At 44.1% G+C, this 15,294-nt stretch overlaps 4 protein-coding genes across 4 annotated transcripts; 1 reads left to right on the plus strand and 3 right to left on the minus strand.

Moving 5' to 3' along the window:
- Positions 1–4,693: 4,693 nt before the first annotated feature.
- BDB00DRAFT_800732 (uncharacterized protein) lies at positions 4,694–5,612 on the minus strand. Its single transcript, XM_053121813.1, has 2 exons — positions 5,590–5,612; positions 4,694–5,492 (listed from the first exon to the last, which is right to left on the minus strand). The coding sequence occupies exon 2, from the start codon at positions 5,356–5,358 to the stop codon at positions 5,122–5,124; it is 237 nt and encodes a 78-aa protein (XP_052984295.1). The 5' UTR covers positions 5,359–5,492; positions 5,590–5,612; the 3' UTR covers positions 4,694–5,121.
- BDB00DRAFT_495571 (uncharacterized protein) lies at positions 5,441–7,863 on the minus strand. The gene is made up of 4 exons (XM_053117587.1): positions 7,143–7,863; positions 6,917–7,034; positions 5,803–6,793; positions 5,441–5,520 (listed from the first exon to the last, which is right to left on the minus strand). Exons 1-3 carry the CDS (start codon positions 7,405–7,407, stop codon positions 5,806–5,808), a joined length of 1,371 nt encoding a protein of 456 aa, XP_052984296.1. The 5' UTR covers positions 7,408–7,863; the 3' UTR covers positions 5,441–5,520; positions 5,803–5,805.
- A 676-nt stretch (positions 7,864–8,539) lies between these two features.
- BDB00DRAFT_742834 (uncharacterized protein) lies at positions 8,540–10,126 on the minus strand (the record flags this gene model as incomplete). The annotated part of the gene is made up of 2 exons (XM_053118482.1): positions 8,540–8,880; positions 8,953–10,126. Coding segments are annotated over 2 exons (1,515 nt in total), but the record flags the coding sequence as incomplete, so codon positions are not given.
- Positions 10,127–11,646: 1,520 nt separating this feature from the next.
- BDB00DRAFT_495614 (uncharacterized protein) lies at positions 11,647–14,660 on the plus strand. The gene is made up of 3 exons (XM_053117589.1): positions 11,647–12,152; positions 12,279–12,314; positions 12,428–14,660. The coding sequence occupies exons 1-3, from the start codon at positions 11,741–11,743 to the stop codon at positions 14,509–14,511; spliced, it is 2,532 nt and encodes an 843-aa protein (XP_052984298.1). The 5' UTR covers positions 11,647–11,740; the 3' UTR covers positions 14,512–14,660.
- Positions 14,661–15,294: the final 634 nt, after the last annotated feature.

Consider the following 15,294-nt stretch of genomic DNA (forward strand, 5'->3'; position numbering starts at 1 on the left):
CTTTTTTTAACAAAAGATCCTCTTTTATTTCTTCATTTTAGAAAGAACATAACCCAACATCCATGATCGACAATTCATTTTTTTTTTTGCCAATATCGCTTAAAAGACCAAAGACTGTATACGTTTAGAAGACGCCTACCGGAATGACCAACAAGAAAACGATACCCATGACCAAAGGTAAAAGGCGCCCTAGAGCAAGAAGAACATTGTTAGCTGTTAGGATAAAACAACCGAACGTATTCATACTAATGCCCAGCTGGTCCTTTCAAATCGTCGTTATTAACAAAGTGCCGGTTCGAAACCAAGTGCTGGCAATAAAAGGCTGATGAAATGTATGTAACACCATGACGGTCAAAGACTTGGACCTCAGGTCAGGATGCAACGACTGGAACTGAGGTGTTGCATTAAGGAGCCTTTCTTGACACCAAGAACCACAAGGTACCTTAAAGTCGGAATGTTGTCAGAGCTTCTTGTGAATATACACAAGGTATGGGGCTGAGTACTTCATGCTCGCATCATGCATTCTCTCATAATCTGCACGACGGTGTGTTCTATACAGAAGATGTGTTATCTGATGTCGTTATGCATCTCGCTAATTCTGCGTAACAAAAAAAGTTTAAATTTGCATTTGTTTGGTCGCCAACGTGTATTGTAGGGCTAATAGCAACCCACCGCTTGCAAAAGAAGTACAAGTCGTACCTTTTTTTCAATTATCCAAAGACACACGTAAGTCTACCTTAAACCATACTTTTCGGAAGAGATCCAGAAGAAGTGTCATTAGTATCGAATACATAGCTGTAATACATGCGGCAAAGAATATAGCGAAATTACGACGAAAGTCATTATATATGAGGCCACGGTGTACGGACAGCACATGAACTTCAGCATGTACTTAAACAGCGGCAATTTCTGCGCCAGGTCAACTATGGGCAAAATGCCTACCGATACCGGTGAGCGCAGAACATCAAGAATCGCCAATTTCGAGGGATCGAAATTGCCCAAACTTCGCCTACGGTAGATCCTAAGAACGAGTCTGTAAGCAAACCTGCATGTGATGCTCGAAACAATCCGGATGGATCGGGTATTTGAAAAGGTCCCTAAGTTTGCTATAGTCCCTGGTCTCACGTATCAAGCTACGGTCTGACGCTCACTCACACTAAATTTGCGATTAGCCATTATATAACACTATTAACCTCTAATCATCAATAAAATAAAGCAAACACTGAACTCCTTCCTAGTATCTTTGATGGGTACAATCCGCATACTACTCTTGATATTAAAATCAAACGGACAATAATGAAGGGGTTTGCTTATAGTGACAATTTTGCTCGACAACGTTCATGTAGTACATAATATTTAAAGCAATGCTAGAAAAGGTGACAGAAACCAATGTGCGCTTTGAATGAATGGTTTGAAATGTAGATTACGTAAGGAGTCTTAGTGGACAGAATGGGGATGTAAAGACAATCGTAGTAAGTGCTTCGATGAGTTTTATATCCCAAAATTCTCTAAATTTTTACGGCAACGAGAATCTGTTACAGCTAGTAGTTAAAGGCATCCAAAAACACCAAGATTCGAGGGACCCAATAATGCTTTTGGCGTACAGCCCATATAAATTATGCTAAGATATTAAAACAAAAGATCGAAGATGTCGTCGTATCCAGGATCAATGCTGTATAGAACTGATTTCCACGCTGCCGCTCTAAGTAACAGTTGGCAGGCAGACCAACATGGCAGCTTTATATCTAAAAAATATCATTTAGCATTTGCTAGTTCTTAACTTTTTACTCATAGTACGACAATCCAACTACCTACGTACAGTAACATCATCATATGGAGCTTTTAGAAAAGCATGCGACCAAATCAATGTCCTTCACTCTCGTAAAAGCGCAACTTATGATACCGAAAACGACCCAAGTTATGTGTGTTCTGTAAGAATTAAAACGTATAATTAAAACAGAAGTCTTTGACATATGTCTGCCAGGATTAACACTATTTCAATAAAGACCTGACCGTCTGTCCGAGAAGTTTCGAAGTCTACTTTATATTTATTTATTAGAAAAATCAAGGGTTACGAGTTATCTTTTGTAACACACAAAAAAGGAAACTCAACCCTTTCCATGTAATTCCACCCGCACACGAAGAGTAAGAGAAAAAGCAAGTACTTACGCAAAGCATTTCCTGAATTTACAGGGGACCACCAGCGCACTTTTGACCCGTGGCTGGGGTAAATGGTAATGACAGGACTTACGCCCGAAGGCTGTCTGGGGTGGGGAGTATGCCGTTCGCATGAGGCGATGCAACATCCGAAGATGGATACGGAACAGCGGCAACGAGGCGCTACGGATGTGCAAGGGGAGAGAGAGGGGATAAACAATAATAATAAAATATACAAAGCAAAATAGAAACACACAGAAAAAGAAGAGATATATATATGTAGCAAAGAAGAAGATGAGGCTTTTAACGACCTCCTCAGGTCCAAGTCAAAGCAAAAGCACACGCCACCGTCTAGATGGATGGATAGATCTTGACCACAGCCGATGGACTACTTGACAGATCGGCTTCTAGGAGCGAGATGACAGTAGAGCATCAATCTTGACCAGCATGGAGGTGTCTGTGCACTATCGCCATTCCGAGAAGCAAAAGAGACGAATAGATAATGGAAATTATTAAAACACACACACACGCACAAAAAAAATTCTATCGTGCTACACTTACCCATATTTCTGCGATGAGGCACAGGACAGCCGAACACCCGGCAGAGCAGAGCAGAAAATCACAGCCAAGACAAAAACACTTCTTCTATGATAGCTGAAAAAGAAAAGATCATTAGAGAGCTGCACCCACTATGCCATCTTTATCTTTGACACGGCATGGCCATCCTCCTCCATCCCAAGCTGACTTACATTTGCTTTAGCGTTCTATGGAAAAAATGAAGATAGAGAGAGGTGGCTCTAAACCAATCCAAATCCAAAAAGATCACCGCAGAGCCTGCCTCTATCAGAAAAAAAAGCATCTATGAGCAGCTGCGTACACTTTTTGACGTGTCATGGCAGACATCTTTCTGGTTTTTTAAACACGTAAAGACAAACACAAGCACAAAATCCTTTCCAGCTATTTTGACATCCTTCGGTTGGAGGAAGAGAGCCTTAAATTAGAGAGACATGTAATGGTCAGGAACCCTTTCCCGTCACGCTGTGCGCACACCACTGCACCTTTGAAACGTCATCTTCAGCACCCCGGCCATCCTACACACCTACCAATTATTAAGTCCCCTTTTGCTTATGCTTACTATCATACTATCTATACTTGTCCGCCGGCCACGATTAACCCAACCAGCATAAGGCGTAATCTGAAGTAGAAAGAAAAGAAGAAAGATAATGAGCAGGCTGTTCTTTAAATGCAGCTACTTTTGAGTTTTGACACGTCATGGCATCATCAGCACCCCCAACAGACATTCGACGTCTCTCCAGCTCATGCTGACATTCCATTCCCTACCATACTTGAAGTTGCTGCTTGTGCTGAAGGGTGAGGTGCAAACACCAAGCCGAACCAACCGTATCAAAAGTCGAAACTCCTACAGCAGTAGCAGAAAAGAAAGGAGGATAACATTACTGGCTGTAGTATGCTGTACACACACTTCTTTGAATACGTCAAAATTCAGATCTTCTTTCGTATATCACATCCACATGCAAAACCTCAAAGTACACTTTTTAAAAGGCCTTGATATTTGACTTTTCGCGCAGTAGTAAGTGTTTTGATAAGTTGAAGAATGACCAACGATGATAGCAATAGCAGTTAATTCATTGTCAATACCACATAGATTATGCACGAATGTATATAGATATGACTTTATAGTATATCCACCTCTCTTGTCCCTCATCCTTAACAGTGCATTATTGTACGATCAATCACACAACAAGAAAAAGGCCTCGCGCTATTGAATATAAATAGAAATAAACAGTTACACAGTTACACTATCATATTACCGCTTAGAAGTTAAATAGCATTTCCTGCTTGTTCTTGGTTTCTTTTATTGTGGATTCAATCATTAACAATTAATTTTATTGTAAACAATAAATTAGTTAAATGATTTTATCAACATTCGTCACAAGCTCCTCATGTTAGGAGGGATATGCTCATTACCATTCCACAACTGATATATATAAATTAATCAAATTTATCATGTTACAGAATGACTTCCAAAAAATATCTAATGTTTCAGTTGCGACCATTCCACGCTCTTAAGATTATGGTCGTAATGACTAAGTCTTTTTTTCACAGCGCCTGGCTTTCGTTTCATACTCTGAATCAATACCAAATTGCAGTAGGCGTTGCTGTATATTTGATGCATCCGTGTATTTCGTGTTTCTTCGCCTCGGGATCATCTTGCGGGATGCACAGTCATACCAAATATATTTGATGTTGAAACCTTTGCACATTTGCTGGGTGATGCCTTCGAACTGACAAAGTTAACCTTGCGACGAATGCGTTTTCGCCCTCGTGGTTTTTTCGTATTGTCCTGGCCGGAAAGATAATCCTGTACTTCCCTTCGTCAATGCGTTCTGTCTTGCCCGTATTTTCGTCCAGAACAATCGTCCTACATGGATAACTGGGGAGTGTAGAAAGCGTACATTAGGCCTGGTCAAAGGACGCTGAAGCAATCTGAAGGTCGTACAATAATTTCTTTACCTAAAAAGTAACCTGACGTGAGCGAGAGGCTGAAGGTCCTTCATCCTTGGAGGTGAATGATCACAGCTGAAGCTACCTTTTCAAGTAATACGTTTTCTTCAGTGTGAATTGGCTAAGATTTTTTTATTCAGTTTTGAAGCTTCAGTGGCCTTTGACCAAGCCTATTGTAATTACTTTGTATCTTGTATCAGTAAAAGGTTACACTTTTATTTATATAGCACGGTTATGCTCTGCGCTTTGATTTAATACTATGAGTTACTAGGCATCACTTAACGGTGCTCTCCATGATAAAAAGAATACCGAGATAGTAAGCCGCCATCTTGTTATTTATCGTGCGCCATGTCTTAATGTAGCATGCGCCATGATAATATTATCCTTACGCCCTGTTGAAAAAGCAAGCCGCCATATTATAATTCGTGATGCGCCATGTTAATACTGTAGTGACGCCCAATAAAAAAAAGGTCGCGCCAAGTACCCACCCCCACCCCACTCAGCGCTATCATGCCATAAATCATCTGCCATTTCTAAAGAAATAAGCTTGATCTTTGCGTACCAATTACACAAATGAATGTGTAATGTTGCACCTGCAGCAACAAGCAGATGATGAATTACCGAGAAGAATGCACCAAAACGTGGCTGAGCAATATAAAGTGCTGCATCCTTCATTGTTTAACGACTTTGATTATGTGTACGACGATTAATTCAAATAAAGCCCTATCAAGCCATTGGGATCGCCCTCCTTATTCATTAAAGTTCGGAGAAACAGGCTTGCTTGAGGAAACCAGGTTTATTATCTGACTCTTTTAGGAATATATACAACAGGGTACACTAAAGTTAAAAAGATGGAAAAACGGGTGTGTTAAAAGATAGATTACTCTGGAAAGGAAAATTACATACAAAGAGGAACATTGAGATTTGGTATAGCTGCTTTGTGTGGCGTCGTATGTTGTTCTGTTTGTTTTGTTGTAGATGAAAGAGAGAGAGAGGCAAATATACAGACGGATTATATCATGGGAGAGGGACCGGGGGAGGGACCGGGGGAAACATAATAAAAGACGAGGCTGGGGTATAGGAGCGACAATAAATATAAAATGATGCAATAATCGGAACCTTTTACCAACCAATGCCACCTTTGACCCAGATACCATCATGCACAAAGTTGACCAAAAAGTTGGCTGTGTCGAGATAGAGATGGTCGTCATTACCAATGGAATGTGCGGCACGCTTGAGCGAGTGCATAGTGAGGATAGCCTTGGGATCTGCGGATTGGACGACAGCAGCCACGCAATCAGACCAGTCCAAAGGCGGTGAGGGTAGAGGCGCAGTAGCGCTGGTATAGTTGTTGTTGTTGTAAGGAGCATAATGGGCACGAGGAGGGCGGCCCTGAACTATGTAGGTGCATAGCGTGGCAAGGAATTGGAGGTTGACGAGCGAGTCCACTGATAAGGTTGGAGGACAATGGTCGATCATTGTTTGGATGGCAAGTGCTGAAGCAAGCAACTGACCGCCGCCAAGGAACCAGTCAAGTTCGATTTGGCCCTGGTTGACATGGTTACTATATGTGATGAGACGTGTGGCCATGGCAATGAGTTGGTTTAGCGCTTGCTGGTGCTGCGGTATTGATGAAGTCGTGTTGGTAGCAGTAGTAGTAGTAGCAGTACTGCTAATGTTTTGCCACACAGCCATGTATGTTTTCAGAAGATCGGCTTTGCTCTTTAGCAAAACCTTAACGGAAGAATGGAACGTGTTGCGGCCATCGATCTTGCCGCCGAAGCGCTGATCGGCGCCTACCAAGTCAAACAACAATTCGTCATTCGTGGTCGTCAGCGTCACCGGTTGTTGCTGCCTTTGTTCTTGTTCCTGACGCGTCAGCTCGCATAGCTCCGAGGCATCCAAATACGTGCTGGCTGTATAAGCTAAACCTTGTGTCACGACGTGCGGCAAATTCTGCTCAATTCCAAAAGCCAGATGCACAAGCGGCTGCAGCTGTGAACCCAGCGAGTGTTGCAAGGGACTGGTGTAAAAATATTGCTCCAACAACCCTTTCATACCGAGTTCGTCAAGCTGCTGGTCGAAAAAGGCAAGGTAGTCACCATAGTATCTGTTGTTAAGGGATGGTTAGTTGCTTTGGTGCTTGGGGGCGACGGGGACAGGTGGTAATGACTGGAAATGATCGTCGTTGTCCCGCGCCAGTGTTTTGTGTCCAATTTACTTCATTTCTTACCCTGAGTTGCCTAGAAATTCGAGCCAGTTATCTCGGTCGATGTGAACGTGGGCTCTTCTCAATGGAGTGAGCTCGGGATAGAGCTGGCTGTACACTTGAGCAAGCTGGTCATCTTTGGCTACAATCGATTGTTCATCATCATCAAGATAAGACGAAAGCAAAGGGTCAGCTTCATCATCATCGCATTGATAATGTACTAGTGGTGAAACAATGGAGTGTAGTCTACCTCCAAACTCATGAAGCCCTACAAGGACTCTGATAAGAACATTTGGACGGTCTCGATGCTCCATCAAAAAGGAGGCATGGTGTTCTTTGATCATGCCAAGCAGCATATGGCGGGAACTGGATAATGTGGTGTTGTTATTATCAGCGTCTTCAGCAGCAGCAGCAGCATTGTTGCTGCATGCATGTTGCTGGTGTAAATAGAGATACGAAGATGGCGTGGTCTGTTGCTGTTGTTGCTGCGATAAGAGCCGGGTGCTGGTCATCATTTGAGAGGTATACGTGTGGTAAGGAAAAATAAGAAAGAGAAAAGGCGAAGATATGCGGAGATCGCTCTTTTATATATTAAAGCGACCTTTTTTTGGAGCAGCTTTGTGTGAATAATATAGAAACCGAGTCACCACACTGCCACACCTGAGGTGTAGTATCCAGCATTTCACAGCACTGATAGAAAAACTGGACCAAGCTCAAAATAGAAGCTCGGGAGAAATAATCAAAAAACGTGGCCTAACTGATAGGGTTTTTTCCCTTTTGCCTTTAAAAAGAACATTTGACGAATTGCACCCTTTATGAGGTTATTGGGTTCGTGCTCTCGCTGTGTGTTTTCGTACGCTTTGTACAATATACCATACAGGTTAGGAGAAAACTTCTTGGTAAGACGCCCATCCAACCCCCCCATGCTGTTGCAAAAACCTTATGATTTTCACCGAAACCCGCAAGTTGTTATTTTTAAAGCAAAAGCGTTGTAGATATTCTGGGAACCCATAGAGTTTGCGGCTACGACGTGCCAAGAACCAATAAAGAACTTTTAGTCTGAGTAAGATGGTGTGTTTATAGAGAACACCCCCTCTTTTCTCCCTCCTTCTCAGCAGGCTTCAGCTTGTAAAAAAAAAAAAAGTAACCTGACAAACGAAAAGGTGCCTGAATGATAATGCGACAGGGTTGTCAACGCCTTAAGCGTATCGAGGAGACGGGAGGTAAAAAATTGGTCTGGACCTAAAATTAGCCGGGTTCGCTGCGTCAATTGATTATTGGAAACGAACTATTATTATACGCATTTACATTGGCTCAGTTTTTGATTATTGCCCTGATGTAGCCTTTTTTTATACATAATGACTATATTATTATCAGAGGGATGGATGGATGAATGGGGTTATGCTCTTGGAAAAAAGGATGCGCAGACTAGGACTTGGATATAACAGTATTAGCAGTAGTGGTAGTAGTAGTAGTAGCAGCAGCAGCAGACGAAGATGACGGTGGTGCCACTGCATCGGATGGTGTGGTTGGAGTGGTTGCGGAAGGAAACTGGGACGATGATGATGGAGTGGTTGGTACGGTGGCAGGGAAAGATGACAACGAAGAGTGAGAAGGAGGCAGTGGTGGATGCTGTTGGTGGGGAACAGGGGACGGTGACGCATTAGGTTCCTTGAACGCCTTGATCCATCCGCTTTCAATAAAGAAGTCGTATATCCGGCTCGTCTTGTTGACGTCGATTTTGATGAGTGCACGAGCCTGCCGCCGCTTCAAATACCCTTGTTTGGCATATTCTTTGAGGATTGTGTCCTTGATTACCATATACGGCCGTGGCAAAATGCGCAGTGTGGAACACAAAATTTGTTCTTGTTCTGTCAGTAGATGAACACCGTCTGCCTCGCTGATGTCAAGCGGATTGGCTGGCTTGCGTGCTCCTGATGCTGCTGCTGCCGCCGATGTTGATGATGATGATGTTGATGCTCCTGCTCCTGATGATGTTGATGCAGCTGCTGCTGCTGCCGTCGATCCATTCATGTGCGCTGCTACTGCTGCTCCTGAACCCTTGGGTCCATCGCGGAAATAGCCTGCTGCACTCGGTGTCGCTGACAGGGCGGCGATCTGTGCGCGGTAGTTATTACGTTGATTCGCTGCTGCAGTGCCCATCCGATCACTCGACAACGACACGAGCGTCTTGAGATTCGCCAACCGTGTCTGCTTGTCTTTTTCATACTGCTCGCCTTGCTTCAAGGACGTCAGGCCCGCCTTTCGCCACTCTTGCAAGATTGCAATCTGGTCTCGCAGCTGCTGCTCGCGCACAAGCCCTTGCACCAGCGTCTCATAGTCTGTAGGTGTCTGCAACCGACAAAACACACGCGTGCGATTGTATAGCTCTCGCTCCTCCTTTTGTCGTTTTCGTTCCAGTGCCTGCTGCTTCTTGAAATCAAGCCAGCCACGTTCAAAGATCAACCGCTTGCGTTCCATCCGTCGATCCAATCGCGAATTGTAGATATCCAGCACCATCACTTTTAGATCAATTTCTTCTTGTGTATCGTCGTCGTTGAACACCATGTCCTTCACAAACTGTTCCGCATCATTCTCGTACTCTGTTTCAAATTCAAAACGACGCGGCATGTAGCCCTGGATCTCGTGGTACGCTGGTCCGCTCGTCACTGGTTTGTTATTGTTGACTTGAGCCTTGGTACGTGGTCCCATGCCACGCGACTTTTGTAATCGATGTCGCTTACGCTCTCTGCATTCGCTTTCGCTGATATCATCAAATTTGATATCCATACGCGGCCGTGGCCAGTCAGGACTAGATACATACACGTCCAGATAATGCTGCTCGCATTCTTGCTTGTCCTTTGTCCCCACATAGTCGGCAATCGCTTGCCAATTGCCCAATCCATTCTTCATGGCTGCCTCGATTAGCAACAGTTCCTCATCGGCATCCCAATCCTCGCTGAAAATGGGAAAGCTGTGCGGTTTGACGATGCGGTAGCTGTGGTATGTCTTGTGTTTCATGGGTTCGGCGCCGCCGCTAAAGCAAGTGATGCATAGATCGAAATCGGGACAATCATCGTCGGCGCATCGTATACGTACAGTATTCGTCACATCGTTACTGCACGCATCGCAGTGGTATTTGGGTGGCTCTTTGTCGTCGATTTGTCCGCCTTCATTGTTGGTAGAGCTTGCTGTAGTGGCATTGCTGGGCCGTTGCCGATGGGTGATTGTCATTGAAACGATAGTGCTTTTGTTTTTTGACTTTATAAAAAGTTAATGAAGTATAGTATATCTATTATGTGCGTTGCAGACCAGAAGCAGCGAATTATAGTGCAACGACACAGCGAGCAATCAACCGTCGGACACTGAATTTTCTTCCTCATTTTACGGCTCTGGCAGAGTTAGGCTTCATGATTCCTGCTTGCAATGTTTTATCCAATAACGTTTCTGCAACAGGTACGATATCATAGGTCGTAAGAGGACTTATAGTGCATAAATGTATACACAGAGCGGCTTTTCTTCTTTACTACATCATCTTAAAAACGACATGCAAAGGGAGATATTGAGTTGGTAAACACTAACCATCTGTTTCTCGACAGAAACTGTGAATCACTGACAAACCAGCACATTGTTTATATATTGGTATCTCATAGCTTGTAGCATATATGTAGGTATACGATACAAGCGATATTCAGGGTACGCTCGTGCATATGTTTGTTTTCATGCATCTGAAGCATTTTCATTTAATATATGGAGGGGTTCAAGACTTAAATGAAGAAATTGAGTTCAGATATACCAATTAGCACAAGACGAATAGCTTCAAATGCTTCTTGCATGTAGGTCTAATAGGTCACCAGCACAATATCACCCGGCTATCAAGCCCAGACGATGAAACAATGGTAGTAACAACTTTGTGTGGTACATTATTTTCGCTATTGTACCATCAGTAGACTCGTAAAATATATGGTAGATATCATTTAGCAAGGAAAAAATGAAAGGATAGAATAGGGGATGCTTTGAGTACAAACATAGCATATTAGTCACGTCAATCCAGCGGCAGCTGCACAAGTGAGTTAGTTCGACTTGATCCGGGGTGGTAGAACATCCACACATGCGTATAGTCAAGGTGTCGATTCTGTCTAGAGTGTACGTACGTATATAATATGACAATGTTGGTCGTAATAAGAGAGCAGCAGCACAAGCACTCCATTGATGATGATGATGATGATAACGACTGGTGCGTCACCTTGTTGTTTGTTGTTATCAATAAGTAATATCATCGGAGGAACCATTTAGTGAAAGCCATACCAACAAACCTGCATTCGCAAGAAAACAAGGTTTGCTACTTCGCCGTCCTGCCCTGTCCTTGCTTCGCAAAAAAGGGCGAGTGTAAATCGTTACACAAAGAAACCGATCTCTCCGTTAAACAAGTCTGGAGAATTTAATTGTTAAGAAAAGTGTGTGGGGAAAAAGTTCCGCTTCAAAATCCCATATTGTATCTCTTTTAAGGTAAAGAATATACATTTGGAAGAAAACACAAGGGAGAGACTGAGAGAGTGAAGGGAAGGAAGAGAAAGAAAACGTTAAGCATGCAGAGCATATATGGCTGATATGCGATGACGACTGTACGATGCAATACACACACACACACACACACATCTGCCTCCACTGTATCACTTTCCAATACAAGTCCTTTTTGATTCTTTCCTCTCTTTCACTCTCTCTTATCCAATACTCCCACCCAATAACAATAACTGGCTTCTTTTTTTCTTACTAGGCTGGCTGGACACAACTACTGTTACAACTAGTAGCACACTTCTTCCCCCCCCCTACAAGTGGTTGTTTGTTATGCAGGCACCCGCTACCTCTACTTTGATAAGAGCAGCGCAAGACTTGCCATCGCCAGACTCTGATCAAGAGTTCGGTACTCCAGCGGATGATTCGACAACAACAACAGCAACCATTCCAACTTCAAAATTAACACTAAAACCAACGAACACCGCCGACATGGTCACGTTACCATCGTCTCCCTCGTCATTATTCACTGGGTCGCCCAGTAGCAACAACAATAATGCCAACGCCATTCCTTGCTGTTCTGCCATCGTCATGCAAGCCCCAACACCTGTTACGCCTTCAAAAGAAGACGACGACGACAACGAGCCTACAAGACATTTATCAGAACAAGACAAATACCAACACCAGTTGACTCCCATGGTCGTTCCTGCAAAGCGTGGTTATAAATCGCATGTGCCTAGTGCTTGTAAGTTCTTTTAAATTATCCCTCCGCGAGCCTCCCATTCCTTCTGGCACACCACATTGTGGCATAACAACCCCAGTTTATATACGAAACGAGACCTTCAACTTTCTCCATTATTACTTGCTCTAGGTGTAAACTGCAAGAAAGCACACTTGGCTTGTGACGGTAACTATTGAATCGATGATCTGGATAATTGCAGAGGTGCAGGAGGGGCGAGAAGGTGAAATATTTAACTAAACGTGCCGGCGCCGGCGAATTTATCGTTGTTGCGTGTATAGTATCCAGACCATGTAAACGATGTGTATCAGCAGGCAAAGGCGACACTTGTCAGGATGTAAAACACAAAAAGCGCGGCCGACCTCGACTTCACGAAACTAAGCGACTGGGGAACGTGTATGGTGGATCGATGATTTTGGACAATAGCAATAATACGAACAGCCACAGGAGCGACATGATGTATGGCATGATCCAGACACCGACTTTTACTGTCGCCACTTCAGTCGTACATCGTGACCATCCCAAGCCTCAAACAACGAGCATCTCCTTTGTTCATGAACCGATTGAAGCTTTCCGCGAGCAGGACGAGCAACGACACCGGAAAAAGGACGTCAATCATACAACCGGAACGCGGAGTCAACAGACTTTGAGAGATCCGGAGCCACCACCCACCACATCAGTAATTCACCATCAATCATCTCCAACGCTTATTAGTAAAGACAATGATAACAATAAGAATCCCAAATCACCACCATTTCAAAGAGCAGTAGTTCCGACGACACGGCCTAGTCACCAAGCACAAATTCGGTTGTCATGTGAACTACCTTGTCCTACATCAACGACGAAGACGACGAAGACGACGACGAGAACAACAAACCCACGAAACACCCCGGCAGCGACGACAGTAGCACAGCAACCACAACCACGCGAATGCGTCACAATTACACTGTTCCTCTCCATGGAAATGTGCTGTGCGCGAGCATCAGATGAAGTAACAGACCTTTGGGGCTTCCATCCTCAAGATCTAGTCCACCGATCGCTGTATGAAATGATCTCGACACATGACGCGGATCGTCTTGGGAGACTGCATCGACTGCTTCTGGACAATATCATGGAAGTAGCAAGACAACACGATCGTTCAATCGGGCCCGATGTACGTCCACCGCCCGCAGAACGCACATCCTCCTCGCTGTTTTACGATACAGATCCGGAGAAACTTGTCCGCAGGGCCAATGGATCCAACACATTCTCGGATACGCTGCATTTCAAAAAACAATCAAATGAACACGAGCTTTACGAAATGCTCGTCTATCTCGGCGGCGGTCTAGGTGCCGATCTGACCATGCCACCCAGTCTAGAAAAGCTTTATATTGTTGCAGAGCTGCGGAAGCATGAGTACAAAGTCCAAACCGCGAATACATCTACCACGGCAGCAACAGCAGGACTACCGGCTAGTCTTAGCTTTGATCGGTCTCGACTGTTTTCTCCATTTGTACATTCTTCCCCTACTTCTTCCTCGTCATCAACTACAGCAACAAAAACAACAGCAGCATCGTCATCACTATCATCATTATCATTTCCATCTCAATCAACAGCTGTTGCTCGCAGCAGAACCAGCAGCAGTAACGGCCCATCGTCCACCACCACTGCCACTACAACAAAACCAAGAGAATACAGCTTTGGACGACTCGGGAGCGGCGGGTTACTGCAGGCCAGACAGGGGTCCCTTCCAAACCACTTTGCCGCCAACTCCCAGCTCAACACAGTGTCACTACCAAGCCGAAAACTCGATATACCCAAGATCAACATTGCACCAATGACGGGTAAAAAGCGATCAAACACGAGTGTGACTGGTGTCCCCTATTTCCGACCAATAGCAGCAGCCATTCCTACTGCTACTACCACTACCACTACTGCTACGCCTACCACCATGGGGAGTTATGGGAAAAGTCACAGCAGGAACAGCAATAATATAACGCCAACGACAGCCAGTAGTGCTAGGAATAGCAGCCCGCTTCCTCCCGTGGCTCGAGAATCGACCAATCCATACTCGACACTGGCGTACAAATTTGCACCGATAACGTCTTCAGGCATCCCCGATAAAGCAAGAAGTGGCAGCGGCAGCGGCAGTGTTCATGGTTCTCTGCGTGGAGGACCGCCATCCTATACGCATCCAACGACCCAATATTTTCTGCAAACGTCCAGTAGTACACTCAATGCAGCTGCTTCTGCAGCGCAGAGCAGTTCGCGACCAATAGCGCATCACAACATTGCTATAGACACCATGGCGAACAATGACAAGGCTGTGGGCAAGACGGATTCGAAGCGAAAGGCAGAAATGAGTATTCGATCCTTGCTTTGTTAGAAACAAACAAAAAGGATCCGTATCGATTATTTTGCTCCCTCCCTCCTGTCCCCCACTATACACGCACACCTAAACATACACCCTCTCTCTTTTGTTAGTCCTTTGTTTATGTTAAAAGGTTAATAGTAACACCTAGCTGCCGTTCATTTTGTCAACACCACCCACCATCAATCTTTTTATCTCTTCTAATTTTACATAGCTCATTTAAAGAAGAGACCCGTTGTCTCCACTGTCACTTGCTGATATATGCAATCAAGTTAATTCATCCGCGGCTATATTCTTATGCACATCACTGGTTCTAGTGTAACAGGTGCTTTTTCAGAACGTAATATATGTAGTTACTGCTAATGCAACCTCGGTGGAGGAATATCGAGAATAGAGCACAATGTAACACTCACTACGTTGACGTATTACCTTAAAATTACGTGGAGGCCATCCATACGCCACACTATTGTAGATGACGTACCAACTATCAGCTCTGAGCCAGTTATTCTTGGCTCGCACTTAATACAGATGTATGTACATGTGCTGCTATTCCTTATTGAAGAAAAAATTGGGATCTTAGAATGCAAACAGAAGAGCGAATTAAAATCAAAGCTGTCTGTACACAGCAGCAGAATTGATCGCATTTGAATGGTTTAGCAGACAGCGCAGTCATATAATGAAGAGAAGCTAAGCTACCTTTTCAAACCAAGAACCCGTTTAATATATGGGTAATGGTACGTATAACAGCATAGAATTGAGAGAGAAAGGCGGTTCCTCGTCTATCGGACGGTGCATCTG

The sequence above is a fragment of the Zychaea mexicana genome, assembly GCF_025766255.1.
Source record: "Zychaea mexicana strain RSA 1403 chromosome Unknown BDB00scaffold_6, whole genome shotgun sequence".
In the NCBI taxonomy this organism is placed as follows: Eukaryota; Fungi; Mucoromycota; class Mucoromycetes; order Mucorales; family Lichtheimiaceae; genus Zychaea; species Zychaea mexicana.

Coding starts and splice junctions, on each gene's coding strand:
- BDB00DRAFT_495614 (XM_053117589.1), top strand. CDS start 11,741: ATGCAGGCACCCGCTACCTCTACTTTGATAAGAGCAGCGCAAGACTTG. Junction 12,153..12,278: donor ATCGCATGTGCCTAGTGCTT/GTAAGTTCTTTT, acceptor TACTTGCTCTAG/GTGTAAACTGCAAGAAAGCA. Junction 12,315..12,427: donor AGCACACTTGGCTTGTGACG/GTAACTATTGAA, acceptor TTGCGTGTATAG/TATCCAGACCATGTAAACGA.
- BDB00DRAFT_800732 (XM_053121813.1), bottom strand. CDS start 5,358: ATGAAGGATGCAGCACTTTATATTGCTCAGCCACGTTTTGGTGCATTC.
- BDB00DRAFT_495571 (XM_053117587.1), bottom strand. CDS start 7,407: ATGATGACCAGCACCCGGCTCTTATCGCAGCAACAACAGCAACAGACC. Junction 7,035..7,142: donor AGGGCTTCATGAGTTTGGAG/GTAGACTACACT, acceptor AATCGATTGTAG/CCAAAGATGACCAGCTTGCT. Junction 6,794..6,916: donor GAATTTCTAGGCAACTCAGG/GTAAGAAATGAA, acceptor CCTTAACAACAG/ATACTATGGTGACTACCTTG.